Source organism: Drosophila virilis, unplaced genomic scaffold (assembly GCF_030788295.1).
Source record: "Drosophila virilis strain 15010-1051.87 unplaced genomic scaffold, Dvir_AGI_RSII-ME tig00002331, whole genome shotgun sequence".
Lineage (NCBI taxonomy): Eukaryota > Metazoa > Arthropoda > Insecta > Diptera > Drosophilidae > Drosophila > Drosophila virilis.
In genome coordinates, this window is record NW_027212913.1 from 90,794 (window position 1) to 104,558 (window position 13,765).

Genomic DNA, 13,765 nt, shown 5'->3' on the forward strand with positions numbered 1-13,765 from the left:
ACATGATATGTTCCTAATCATTTGTGATCCCGAATTTAGACCTTCACACATGACTGTTCACGAGTTCAAACCAAACAAGTAAGACATTCTAGTCTAGAGCTCCCGACTAGGGAATACAATGAACTCTCTTATTCCAAAATCAAATGCAGTTCGCGCAACGCGCATGTTAAAAGTAATAAAAATAAATTTAAAAAAAAGTTGCCTTGGCAGGGTTCAATCTCGCAACTGACCGCATTACTTGCTAACGACTCTAATCAAAGCCCACACCAGCCAAAAAAAAAAATATTTTCACCTTTACTTAATAACCACACCAATAATTAAGTATTATTGAGAAAAAAAATCAATTAAAATAGCAGCATAGAAAAAATTGCAATTACAATGCTGTCAGAATGTGATAGAATGCGGTGCAGACGCGCATGAATGTTTGTGTGTACATGTATACACAAATTCTTGATGTTTTCGCTAGTTGCCCCATTATTTGCGCAGTTACATATAACTTTGTATGTTTTTTTAACCTATCTTAATGACATTTTTTAAGATATACTGTACTTGTTATTGTACCATAGAATATTTGTGTACTCTCAGAAAGTCAATTTCATCAAAACTGTGGAATAATTTGGTTGGCAATGCAAGTCGCGTTATTTATTTGACTTATAGCTGTGCGGTGTTAGCAGGGAGGTGGTGATAGGTATAAAATGAAAGATACTTGATATATATATAATATTCTAGAAGCAACATGTCATGTTTGGTGACTTTAGCTCTTATTATTTACCCAATGTGCTCAAAAAACATAATATCGATATCGATTTTTACCGATTGTGTGGCAACGGAGTAAGTTACTAATTATCGGAAGCAAACTCGATCTGCTCAAGCACTGAGAGGACCTACACCTTAAATTTCAGATCGCTAGCTTCTATAGGTTTTGAGATCCTTGGGTTCATACATATGGACGGACGGACCGATAGACAGACGGACATGGCTAGATCGACGCAACTATTGAAGTTGATCAAGAGTATATGTACCTTATGGGATCAGATGTGCTTCCTTCTGCCTTTTACATACATTTGCATTTTGTACAAATAAATATACCCTTTTAACAAATTTTAAATGGGTTCAGGTTCCAGTCCCTTCAATACAGGGTACTATTTTTTCCCCAAAAAACTAGCTTCGTCTTCTCACCAAATCTTGTTATCAGAATGTTAGAGGCCTCATATCTAAGCTTACAAATTTTTACATTCCCAGCATTTCCATCGATTCGGTTATAATCGCATTTTCTGAAACATGGTTAAATTCAACTATACCTAAATTTGAGGTTTTTTTCGAATAATTTTATTTTGCATAAAAATGATCTCGAGATGGTGCGGTATTAATTGCCGTTAAAGCCAGTCTTCAGTCAGATTTTCTCTGGCTTAGTTCGCCTTCGGACGCTGAGATTGTCTCAGATAAGGTGTCATTTATATTACATGCTCTTATGTTCATTCTTCTTCTAATAAACCAGTTTATATGAAACATATTAATTGAATTACAGAATTTTCTTGACATGTGCGTAATAGTGACCAATTTATGGTGTTGGGTAATTTTATTTTGACGAACACCTCTTGGTCATTAATAACTGACGAAAAGTATCTTGCATATCTAGATACATGCTGGACCCTTCCGTGTTGCAAGTAAATTCAATTTCCTATCATTTAAATATAAATCTTGTACTGGTATGTGTTTATGTATATTGCTAATGTGTCCAGGTCCCCTCCCTTATCCCTCTCTTGGCATTCTCTCGTTTCACATATTTATGCAATTGATTGCGTTTTTTATATGACGCGGTTGATATGAATTTTACTATTCATTTTTCTAATAATATCCTGAACTTAGTCTTAGGTGCAATTAGATACAATTCCCTTAACTGCTTATTCAAGTACACCCTGGTTCACTAGATTTTCAAACCTACAAAATCAAATGTCGCAATATTTTAAAAAGTTTAAAACCAGACCTTTTATTCGAGTATTGACTTGGCCAAATACTCCATGGCTATGAGAATCATCTTTCTCGTTGCAAAAGAAAATTTTCATAATTTTTATAATTTTGTAAGCTTGAAGCCTAAATCTTTAAGTTTTCCATCTTTCTTTTCTCTCGGGATTGAGAAATCTAGCTGTGATTCCGATTCTGCTAACCTCCCTGCTAATTTTTTCCAATCAACTTACTATTCCGTTTGTCCTAATAATAATTCTTACCATTACATTATTATATCATCCGGTTCTATATCTGCTCCTTTTAATTCCCAATCCTCTCTTTCTGCTATAAATTTATTAAAATTTTCTTGCTCTACTGGGCCTGACAATGTTCATAATTGTCTACTCAAGGAGTGTTGTTCTTCCCTTCTGGAATTTGTGAATGAAGTGAATATACCGACCAAACTATACCTCCCTGTCTATGTTCACAACAACTACTCTACCGGGCCGTAGCCTCGTAACACATACTCTACCGTGTCGCAGCCCCGTTCCAACTACACTATCGGTTCGTAGCCTCGCACCAGCTGCACTACCGGGCCGTGGCCTCGCACCTCATCCACTATCGGGCCACGGCCACGGCTACGCACCAACTACGCTATCGCACCTAGCCTCGCACTTATTCACTTCTTACTACTGTGTTTCCTGAACTAAACCCTGGAGCCCTAGCGCTCCGTTGCACTCTTTGCACTTCGTGGCTCACACTTCTATTTACGGCACATCTACTCATCCTGGTACTCGTTCTAAAAGTCACGGCACGGTCGCTGGCAAGCAGTACGCTTGTCTCGACCGCTCGACGTCGCCGCGAGCTTTCGTAACTTTACCTCAGAGCTTTCGCTCTTCGCCGCCGAGCTGATGAAGAACGCACGGTTGCTGCGACGGCCGACTGTTAAATTCAAAATTAAGTCAAGCTGGGCTCCTTCCCTTAACTAGCTTCAATACATTGGCACATTGCCCTAACTGTTCTTATTACTATAGTACGCCCCGACAGTACGGGGCGGTGTACTGGACCTCTACACCCATGGACTCCAGAAAAGCCTTGAAGCTACGGCATGCACTCCATAGAATCTTCTCTCGGAATGCGGTCTGCAGGTATGCTGCTGTGGCCCCTTCTGAGAGGTACCAATTCCACCAACCTTGAAAAGGCTTCATGGAACACCAATAGCATTGTATTGCCATGTTTCGAGCGTGGAAGGTGCCCGACGACGTGGAAGGTACTCGCGACCTACTTGCAGGGTGACTCGGCTACCACTGCTTGTTGACAGATCTGTAGAGGATGTCTTGATAGAGCGTCGGCCACGATGTTGAGCTTCCCTCGACGGTGGATTGGAACTGTGGTAGCTCGAGTTTCCCTTGCGCGATCCTTCCTTAAGGACTCTCGATTGAGTTGAGCCGCTTAAGTGATCTGTTATCACGTCGAAATGGTACCCCTCTAGGAAACTTCCGGATCGACCATACGATTGTAAATCACTCCTTCTCGGTAGCGGAATAGTTCACTTCCGCATTCAGTAACTTCCGGTTCGCGTACTTTATCACTCGCTCCTGTCCCTCAATCGTCTGCGTCAGCACTGCACCCAGGCCATATTCACTCGCGTCAGTCTGCAAGGCGAATTAGCTGGAAAAGTTTGGACCCCATTTCCGACCCGTTTGTAAGAGCGCTGTGAACGGATGTACCGAGACATTGCCGCAACTCCTTACAATTTGTCGGGGCCCTCGGGTAACGTATCGCCTCCACGTTCTCTGGATCGGTAAGTATTCCTTCCCCGCAAATTACACGCCAAGGTAGACCAACCTTTCTCGGAAAAAGCTGCACTTCTTTCTATTCAGACTGATCTTCGCCGCCCTTGACCGGCGGAACACCTCTCTTAAATTCTCTACATGTTCTTCTCTCGTTGCTCTTTTTACCACGGTATCGTCTAGGTAGGCTAACGCATGAGGCTCCATATCCGGTCCAATTACTGTGTCTAAGGCTCGTTGAAAAGTGGCACATGTCGAGTGAAACCCAAATGGCATCACCCGCCATTGGATCAGACCTCTTCCAGGGACTGTGAATGCCGTGCATTCCTGACTGTCGGCTGTCATTGGTATTTGCCAGTACACGTGCTTCATATCCAGAGTGGAGATGAAACCGGCGTGGCGCAAGCGCTCAAGGATGTGCTTAATCCGGGGGACGCGATAAGCATCCGGAACGGAATACGCATTGAGCTGCCAGTATTCGATACACAAGCGCCACTCGCTAGTCTTCTTTATTAGGACCATTGGGGAGCTGTGCGGACTACCCGACGGCTCGATGGCCTCTGCCTGGATCAGCTCATCTACCTGTTCGTAGTCACCCTTTGCATTGCCGGAATTTTCAAGTAGTATCTCTGCTTCAACGGCTTGTCATCTTTCACACAGATTCGGTGATCCGCGATGTGCGAGACTCTATGCAGCCCTCGAAGAGTGCCAGTTCTGACTCCAGGAACTCCCTAAGTTCAAGATCCGCTGGCCACTCTGCCTTTCCGATGCCAAGCTGGCTCTGCGTCTCGCCCCCTCGGGGCAATTCTCCGACTACAGAAAGAGCTCCATGATCGCTCCAGTATGGCAGTCGCTCCTGACCCGTGTCCGTGTGGATCCTGACTGTTACTTCTGATTTTTCTACTCTCTCGCACGTTCCCGCCGTGACGCCTCTGTGACCAGCGAAGACCTGTCGATGCAACTCTGCCCGCCACCTTTAGGAAATTGAGCTTGGTCCAATCATGCGTGAGACCCTTTCGACGCTGCCTTCCTCGTTCCTCTTTCCATCGGTTGCCGGGCAGGTGCTCCCTCTTCCTGACCTGGGAGGCCTCGGGTTTCCTCTCGGTATTCTCTCTGTTGCGGAGCAGGTGCTTCCCTTTCATGACCTGTGAGGCCTTCTTTCGGTTCCTTCTTAGTGTCCTCTCTCTGTTGCCGAGCACACCATGCCTTACATGACCTGGGAGGCCTATCTTCGGTTCCTTCTTAGTATCCTCTCTCTGTTACCGAGCAGGCGCTCCCGCTTCTCGACGGCTCTTCTTTCAATCCGTGCCCCGCGACCGATGCGGTCACCGTCTCTAGGTCCAACTTCACATTGTCATAGCGGATTGTAGTGCCCATCGCACCCAAGAAATCCATCCCAAGGATGACATGGTCTAGCATCGAGGGCATGATAAGCATCAACATTCTGATCGTTTTCCCCGCTATGCCATTTCGTCCTCCGCTCATCCCCGCAATCTTCGCATATAAAGCTGCGAGTGGCCCCGGCATCGATGGTGGCAGGCATCGCTCCCCGGCCAATCTCCACCGTATCGACGATTCGGACACCGTCCGCTTTCAGTGTGTGTTCTATTTCCGAATACCGTGTGTGTCGGCGTCGACCCGATCCTGGACAGGGCAACTCTGTTGCCCGCTTCCCGCCTCCGTGGGCGACATCAATCCTGGCTACTCCTGCTCTAGCTCCTACACACCCAGCGGAATACGACAGGTGCGTTAGGACATTCCTTAGCGAAATAGACCGCAATGGGTTGGGGTGCTCCCTCGGGGGCTGTACTGTCTTTGACCTCTCTGCGCTACCCGCGCTCGTGACCACCTGATTACCCGACCTGATTCCCGAGTATTCCGCTCGCCGTCTCATCACTGTCCTCGTACTTCACCGCCAGCTTGGTCAGCTGTGACAGCGTGAAGAAATCTAGTCGACGCACGTAGAGTCTGTATTCGGGAGCGGCGTTTCCGTAGATCCGGTGAAATTCCTGCAGGTTCGTACCTGGCGTGATGCATCTAAGCTCTCAGTTCTATCGGGTACTCCTTGAATTCCTCCTCCACGTGAACACCGAACACTGCTCAAGAACCACCAGGCGACCCTGTCGCAGAACACTTTACTCGTTGCCCGGGGAAATCTATCAAGAGCGATACCATACGTGATGGCGCGCTCCTCTAAGTCCCCTGAGAACCCAAGACGGTCGGAGCAGCCATCGTATCTCATGCCCCACTTCCGAACTTGCTTCGGAACGTTTGGGAATTGTCTGACCTCCGACTTAGAATATGGTTGGGGAGCGTACGGGACGCTAAAATGGGAAGCCCCAGGATATCGGTTCTAACGGTTTCGCGAATTGAGGCTTTAGCTCGGCAAGCCGAGCCCAGATCTCAGACGAATGGCCCCCGTCCTGCACTTAGCAGGATAGTCGCCTACGCAGCTCCTCCTCGCTCCCTTTCTTACCTAGCCAGGACTCCTGGGTGATGGCCACCAGCTCCTCCTTGCACCGCTGGTGAATACAACGCACGCTTACCCCCGATTTTGGCACACCTAAATCCATTTTGAGCTTTCCACTCTGAGTTTTTGGATTTGACTTCCTATTTTGACCGACCGTTACATGGGATCCGCGTTCCTAGTCGAATTCACACAGTTAAGAACCAAGAAAAGCACTTAATATTGTCAAACTTCGACCATCCTTACCTTTGGTCGTTGGCTTCCTTTATTATTATAATTGTTGTTATTTATTGTTATTATTAATTCTTTTTTTTTTCCGTTGTTCACTCCACCAAAAATATTAAAACAAAATATTTCACTTAAACTTCCCTCAACCTTAACATCTCATTCCTTTTACTTGTCTTACGCTTTACTGTTTTTTTTCAGTCCACTCCGTTTTTTTTTTCCCCTTAAACACTCCCGTTATCATTTCTTGCGTTAGCTGTTCTCACGAATTCACTGTACAGCCGCTGTCGCGACTTCTTGCGCGTCTGTGCACAAGTGTGCAAGCATGGTCTCGTAGTCGCCCGTCTGGCCGATATTCACTCTGTGTGGTGGTAGATTGTGTAGGTGCCTAGCACAAATTTTAAATGTTCTTACTCTCCTTGGCCGGACAATCTTGCTTGTTCTCTACTCAAGGAGTGTAGTTCATTCCTTTTTCGTCCATTTCTAAAGCTTTTTAATCAATCCCTTAAATCTTCCATATTTTGGAAAGAATCTTATATCATTCCTCTCCACAAGAAAAGTGGGAAGTCTAATTACAAGTTAACTGGTTCATTGCAAAATTAACCGATTTCTCTAAATTTTTTGAAAAAAGAATCAGAGTAAGTGTAGGATCAGTCAACGACGACCAAGCTGCTAGACTTTACTTTCTTGGTGAATGGCTTTCGAAAATGCAAACTGATGTCATTTACACTCATGTTCAGTAAGGCGTTTGACTCTGTCCACCATGACATGTTACTACTTAAGCTTAAGGTTTCCCTCCATCACTTTTGCTTTGGAATAATTCTTATTTAAAAGGTAGGACCCAAAAAGTAATGCTGAGACAGACTACCTCAAAACAAGTTCACGTTACTTCTGCTGTTTCTCTAGGTAGTCATCTTGGTGTACTCCACTTTATTCTTTTTATAAATGTTCTCCCCTCGGTTACATCACAGCCAGGGTACTTACGAATGCGAATGATGTGAAACTTATTCTATCAAACACGAATTGAACGTAATGCAACTTTGTTGTTCGGGCAATCAATTTCAGCTAAATTGATCAATGTGTATGATAATGACATTTAATCGTACTACACCTTATCTTGTCTGCTGTACAATTGACAATACTCAATTGCAATATATTCCAACACTCAACTTCAATCTGCATATAGATACCATCGATAATGAGGCAAGAGGTCTACATGGTTTCATTAAACGATGGTCTAAAGAGGTTAGCGATCCGATCCTAACGAAACTTCTGTACATCTCTCTTTTTCGCACTATCCTTAAATGCAGCTCTGGTATCCTGTCTCCGCAATATAGTAATTGTATGGAATCTGTTCAGAGGCTATTTCTACTTTTTGCCTTACGAGGTTGAAATTGGAACCCTTATCTTCGGTTGCCATCTTACTCCAGCAGACTGTTTCTTCTTAATCTCCCGTCGTTAACCAACCGTAGGCCGATTCTCGGTGCTGTCTATTTACATCAGTTGGTAGTTGGCGATATAGATTCTCCTATTCTGTTAGGGCGTATTCAATTGTCTGTTCCGGCTAGACCAACCAGAAATTATCGCCCCTTATTACTGTCTACGTGTACAACAGATTATGCTATGCACTATCCTTTTCGCGTGCTATGTAAAAAATATAATAGTTTGCATCACGTTTTCTCTACCCCTAATAATATCGTTGCTTTCAGGATACCTTCGGGAAGTCACTGACCATTCCCAGCTGTGAGCAAGGGCATAGCTTGCCGGACATGCTGTAAATTGTCCCCCACGATTGTATTGCATATTGTGCTCTGTGCATATGCTGCTCTTTTGTAACATATTTATTTTTTTCAAGCTCAATCTTAGGTTTGTCTGTGTGCTTTGAGGCATGTGAGAAGTTATAAAGCGCTTTAGCACCAACACAAAAAAAATGTTTATAAGCAAGCGAACAAGAAGTAGTACGTATCAGTTACAGAAAAAGCGAAAAATAAATTATTTAAATGTTAGAACAATGCATTTTGCCGATATTTTAAGAATATCAGTTACTTCACGGAGTATCGTCAAAGTAAAATGGCTCTTAACAGTCGCGCGGTCGCTCTAACTGTTTTGGCTGCGGGAATGGAAATCTCAAACTTAATCCGAAAATATTAATTTGCAAATTCGTACTAGTAAAACTTTAGTCAAAATTTATAAATTAATTTCACACATCACCATAGCACTGATTTTAGTTAGTGTAAAAATATTATCCGCTTTATTATATTCGATCGTTTTGAGATAAAATTATTTATAAGTTCAACCTTTAGCGAGATGTCTAAGAAAGTTAAGGCTAGAGATGAGCAAAAAAAACAAAAGAGTCGTAAAAAAACCAAAAAGGACATACAGTCTTTTAAAAAGGAAGTAGAAACAGATAACCACAAGATATCAGTGGAAGAATTATTAGCACGCCTGGGTACCGACCAGCATTTGGTAAGTCTAACTGTATTCAATTAGGGTTGAGTTCATAATGGTAATCTTTTGCCTTAGGGACTGTCGCATTCGGCAGCAATGTTAAGGCTTGAGACGGATGGACCTAACATGTTAACGCCAGCACCAAAAACGCCAGAATGGATTAATTTTCTAAAACATATGTTTGGCGGCTTTGCTATATTGCTTTGGTCGGGTTCTATTCTTTGCTTTATAGCTTATATTATACAAAGAACCACTCAGCACCAACCAGCCTATGATAATTTGTACTTAGGCGGCGCCTTGTTCTTTGTGGTGGTTGTTACAGGATTGTTTTCATACTTCCAGGTAAATTAAATCGGCAGCATTATATCTCTTTACATAAATATAGCAACATTTTCACTTAGAATAGGAGCATAAATCATCTGCCATTATGGATTCCTTTAAAAATCTTGTACCACAGTATGCGACAGTAATACGTGAAGGGGAGATTAATACCATATCCGCTGAAGATCTTGTAGTTGGTGATATCGTAGAAGTAAAATTCGGTGATCGTGTACCAGCAGACATTCGCATTTTAGAATCTCACAGTCTTAAGGTAGACAACTCTTCACTTACCGGCGAATCTGAGCCCCAGGTACGATCAACAGAGTTTACGCATGACAATCCATTGGAGACAAAAAATTTGGCATTTTTCTCAACCAATGTGCTTGAAGGTACTTGTCGCGGAGTTGTTATCGCAACTGGTGATAGAACTGTTATGGGTCGTATAGCAAATCTAACTGCAGGATTAGACCAGGTACAATCGCCAATCGCTAGAGAAATAGAGCACTTTATACGCATCATTACTGTATTTGCGGTTATTTTGGGCTGTACATTTTTTGTCATTGCTATGATCCTTGGGTATACCTTCCTTGATGCAGCAATATTTCTCATTGGCATTATTGTAGCCAATGTACCTGAAGGATTGCTTGCAACCGTGACAGTATGCTTGACACTTACAGCTAAGCGAATGGCTTGTAGAAACTGCCTAGTGAAAAACCTAGAAGCCGTCGAGACGCTAGGCTCAACTTCAACAATTTGTTCTGATAAAACTGGTACACTTACTCAAAACCGTATGACTGTCGCTCATTTATGGTATGATCAGTCAATTGTGGAGTCAAATACAACCGAATCATTTAAGGGATCAGAATTTAATAAGGATGATAGGTCATTCAATGCGCTTTTGTTATGCGCAGCCTTGTGTAACTCTGCCGAATTTAAAGGTGGCCAAGAAGAAGTGCATCCATTAAAGAAAGATGTCAACGGTAATGCCTCTGAGGCAGCACTTCTCAAATTTGCTGAAATTGTGTATGGAGGAATAGGGCCCGTACGTCGGACACACTACAAAGTTACTGAAATACCGTTCAACTCAACTGATAAATACCAAGTCTCAGTTCATTCGTTCAATACTAGCGATTCCTCTTTTATAGTAGAGATGAAAGGGGCACCTGAGCGCATTTTGGACCGGTGCAACATGATTATAATCAACGGTGATACTACTTTGCTAACTACAAGTTTAAAAGAACAATTTGAGGAGGCATATATGGACATGGGTGGAATGGGCGAACGTGTTCTAGGTTTTGCCGACTTAATTCTACCAAAAGACCAGTATCCCCAGTCTTATGAATTTAGCAGTGAGCCGCCTAACTTTCCATTAACAAACCTACGATTCTTAGGGTTGATTTCAATGATTGATCCACCACGTGCTGCTGTCCCTGATGCAGTTGCAAAATGCCGCACAGCAGGTGTTCGTGTGATCATGGTTACAGGGGACCATCCAATCACAGCGAAAGCCATTGCCCGAAGTGTAGGTATAATAACAAATCCTACCGTGGAGGACATTGCCAAAACACGAGGTATTCCAACCAATGAAGTAGATCCTCGGCAGGCTAGTTCTATTGTTGTACATGGTGGCGAGCTGCGTGACATGAAGGCCGAAGATCTAGATGCTGTTATCTGCTATCATAACGAAATCGTATTTGCACGAACTTCACCACAGCAAAAGCTGATCATTGTGGAAGCCTGTCAGAGACGTGGTGAAATAGTGGCAGTAACTGGTGACGGTGTTAACGACTCTCCAGCATTAAAACGTGCCGATATAGGAGTAGCTATGGGAATAGCTGGCTCAGATGTTTCTAAGCAGGCTGCCGATATGATTTTGCTCGATGATAATTTTGCGTCTATTGTAGTAGCAATTGAAGAAGGTCGCCTAATATTTGATAATTTAAAGAAGTCCATTGCATATACTCTTACTTCAAATCTACCAGAGATAACACCATTTTTGTTCTTCATGATGTTTGACATACCCCTAGCACTAGGGACCTTAGCAATCCTATGTATTGACATCGGCACTGATATGTTGCCGGCAATATCTCTTGCCTATGAAAAAGCAGAATCGGATATCATGTCTCGTATGCCTCGAGATCCTTATGAGGATCGTTTGGTGAATAAAAAGTATGAATTGTATAATAGTACTCAATATATTTCAACTTTTAATTTTGTAATTTAGACTTATTCTAATGGCATACCTACAAATTGGTGTAATTCAAACCGTAGCATGCTTTTTTACCTTTTTTGCAATAATGGCCGAGCACGGCTTTCCTCCTTCCAAGCTAATTGGTATAAGGCATAATTGGGACTCAAAAGATGTTGAAGATTTAGAAGATGGATACGGACAAGAATGGGTAAGTTGGGTTTTATTATATTTATGCAGAAGAAATGTATATTTAATAGCGTTATATATTCATTTATATATATTTTTATAAATATATATGCTATATAATTAATAGCTTTAATAGCTATATTTAGATGAATTCAGACTGGAAAGGTTAAGTTTTATATACTATAACACAGATATTTGAAAATTATCAAGTAAATAACCAATAGTTCGCGATAGTCAACTATACGTTGCTTAAAGCCGGTCGTGTAGTAACCAGCAAATCGAACAAAACAATGCCTTTTATTATTAGGCATTATCTGGATAGTGTCTCTAAAACCGTACTATTCAAATAGATGAAATGTCAACTTACGAGTTGCTTATTTCGAATAACTCAGTAATTGAATAGAAATTTTTGCCCACAATCTTCTGATCGCTTTCTGGATGTTATTCTTTTTCGAAATTTAAGTATTGGCCTCTGAATGATGTCCTTCTTTTTCGAAATTTAAGTATTTGCCTCTGAATTGCCTCTGATGAATTTTGTTTGTGTATATAGAAATTTTCTAGCGACCATGCACCATGCCATCTTTGTCGTCATGCTGTATATATAACCTTTTGAATTAAACGAATTATAATTTATATAATGGCAACTATAAAAAGGCCCTGCCGATTTCCTTTAATTTTCTCCATACAGATGGAGAAATTTTGCAGATCTTATGATCATGAACTGTGTTTTTTCATTTTAAGCTACATATTTATTTAAAGATTCATCCACATTATTTTGAATTTTTCCGCTTCCAGTGTTGCTACCCATGAAAACTATTGCAGTTAACCCTACAAATATTGACGTTCACATATTAAAGTAAAAGGTAGTTCGAAAGTGTCGTAAAATGTTAACATCATAGCCACTGCACTCTTAATGACCGTCCGTAAAACAAAACTTGCATTTAAATAGCCCTCTGCTGCGCACTACTCGTAATGTGTACAAAACAGACCTAAGTTTCGCCAGAAACACATCGAGATGTATAATAAAATAAATATTAAACCAACAAGTTCTAACCTTATATTAGCGTAGCCGGTAATGGAAATTAAAATGTACAATAAATAATTATCGAAAAAACAAACGTTCACAGCTCACAAATAAAAAAAAAAATGTAATCCCACTACTCCTTTGGTGGCTTAACAAGTAGATTCTCGGAATCCACACAAAACAGCAATGAAAACAATGGATCAATAGCACCAGTGAATCAGGTTATTTATTTAATTATATTTATTAATTTATTTACTAATGGTCGACAAAACAAGTGTCTTCCTCATTAATTAATAGATTATACAATAGATAATGGAATTATATGGTAAAAGCCTAGTTAAAAAAGACAATTTTCTAAATTGCATCACCGATCGATGAAGGTGTTTTATTTGTCAGAAAGTAATGATGTTATTAGGGGTGGAGAAAGATCGGTAGAGAAAACGTAATGCAAACTATTATAATTTTTACATAGCACGCGAAAAGGATTGAGCACAGCGTAGTCTGTTGTGGACGTAGATAGGAATAACGGGCAATAACTTCTGCTTGGTCTACCCGGAACAGAGAATTGAAGACGCCCTAGCAGAAAAGAAGAATCTATGTCGCCAATAATCAATTTATGTAGAAGGACAACACCGAGAATTGTTCTATGGTTGAATACCGACGGAAGGTTGAGAAGAACCAGCCTGCTGGAGTAGGATGGCAACCGAAGATTAGGGTCCCAATTTAAACTTCGTAAGGCAAAAAGCAGAAATAGCTTCAGAACAGATTCTATACGATCCTGGCTATTGTTATACTGCGGAGGTCAGATGCAAGAGCAGTATTCAAGGATGGAGCAAACAAAAGAGATGTATAGAAGTTTTGTTATAAAAGGATCGTTAATTTACTAAGGAAGTAAACTTAAGCAGATTGTTCGTAGTTGACCGAATCTTTACGAATCCATGTTGAACAGGGGAAACAACTGATTTGCAGAAATGCAGCAATTTCGAAGTGATACTTTTATCAAATAAATTAGGAATGGCAGTCAGTTTTGCAATGCACCTGTAATTTTGTATTTTAGATTTCCCACCTTTCTTGTGGAGAGGAATGAAATAAGATTCTATCCAAAGAGATGGAAAGACAGAAGTTTCAGGGGATAGATTAGAAAGCTTTAGCAATGGATGAAG

At 41.6% G+C, this 13,765-nt stretch overlaps 1 protein-coding gene across 2 annotated transcripts; it reads left to right on the plus strand.

Moving 5' to 3' along the window:
- Nucleotides 1-8,660: 8,660 nt before the first annotated feature.
- On the plus strand, nt 8,661-12,761 carry JYalpha. 2 transcript variants are annotated; one of them, XM_032433482.2, is made up of 5 exons: nt 8,661-8,898; nt 8,956-9,222; nt 9,287-11,370; nt 11,426-11,600; nt 12,374-12,755. In XM_032433482.2, exons 1-5 carry the CDS (start codon nt 8,740-8,742, stop codon nt 12,386-12,388), a joined length of 2,700 nt encoding a protein of 899 aa, XP_032289373.1. In that variant the 5' UTR covers nt 8,661-8,739; the 3' UTR covers nt 12,389-12,755. The 2 variants fall into 2 exon arrangements, with proteins under 2 accessions (XP_032289373.1, XP_070067220.1); XM_070211119.1 differs by lacking the exon at nt 8,661-8,898 and having other exon boundaries at nt 9,092-9,222; nt 9,282-11,370; nt 12,374-12,761.
- The last annotated feature ends 1,004 nt before the right edge of the window (nt 12,762-13,765 follow it).

Excerpts from the sequence above, each read along its gene's own strand:
- JYalpha (XM_032433482.2), top strand. The coding sequence starts at position 8,740 with ATGTCTAAGAAAGTTAAGGCTAGAGATGAGCAAAAAAAACAAAAGAGT. Across the intron at positions 9,223-9,286 it reads GATTGTTTTCATACTTCCAG|GAGCATAAATCATCTGCCAT; the intron begins GTAAATTAAATC and ends CACTTAGAATAG. Across the intron at positions 11,371-11,425 it reads GATCGTTTGGTGAATAAAAA|ACTTATTCTAATGGCATACC; the intron begins GTATGAATTGTA and ends TTTGTAATTTAG.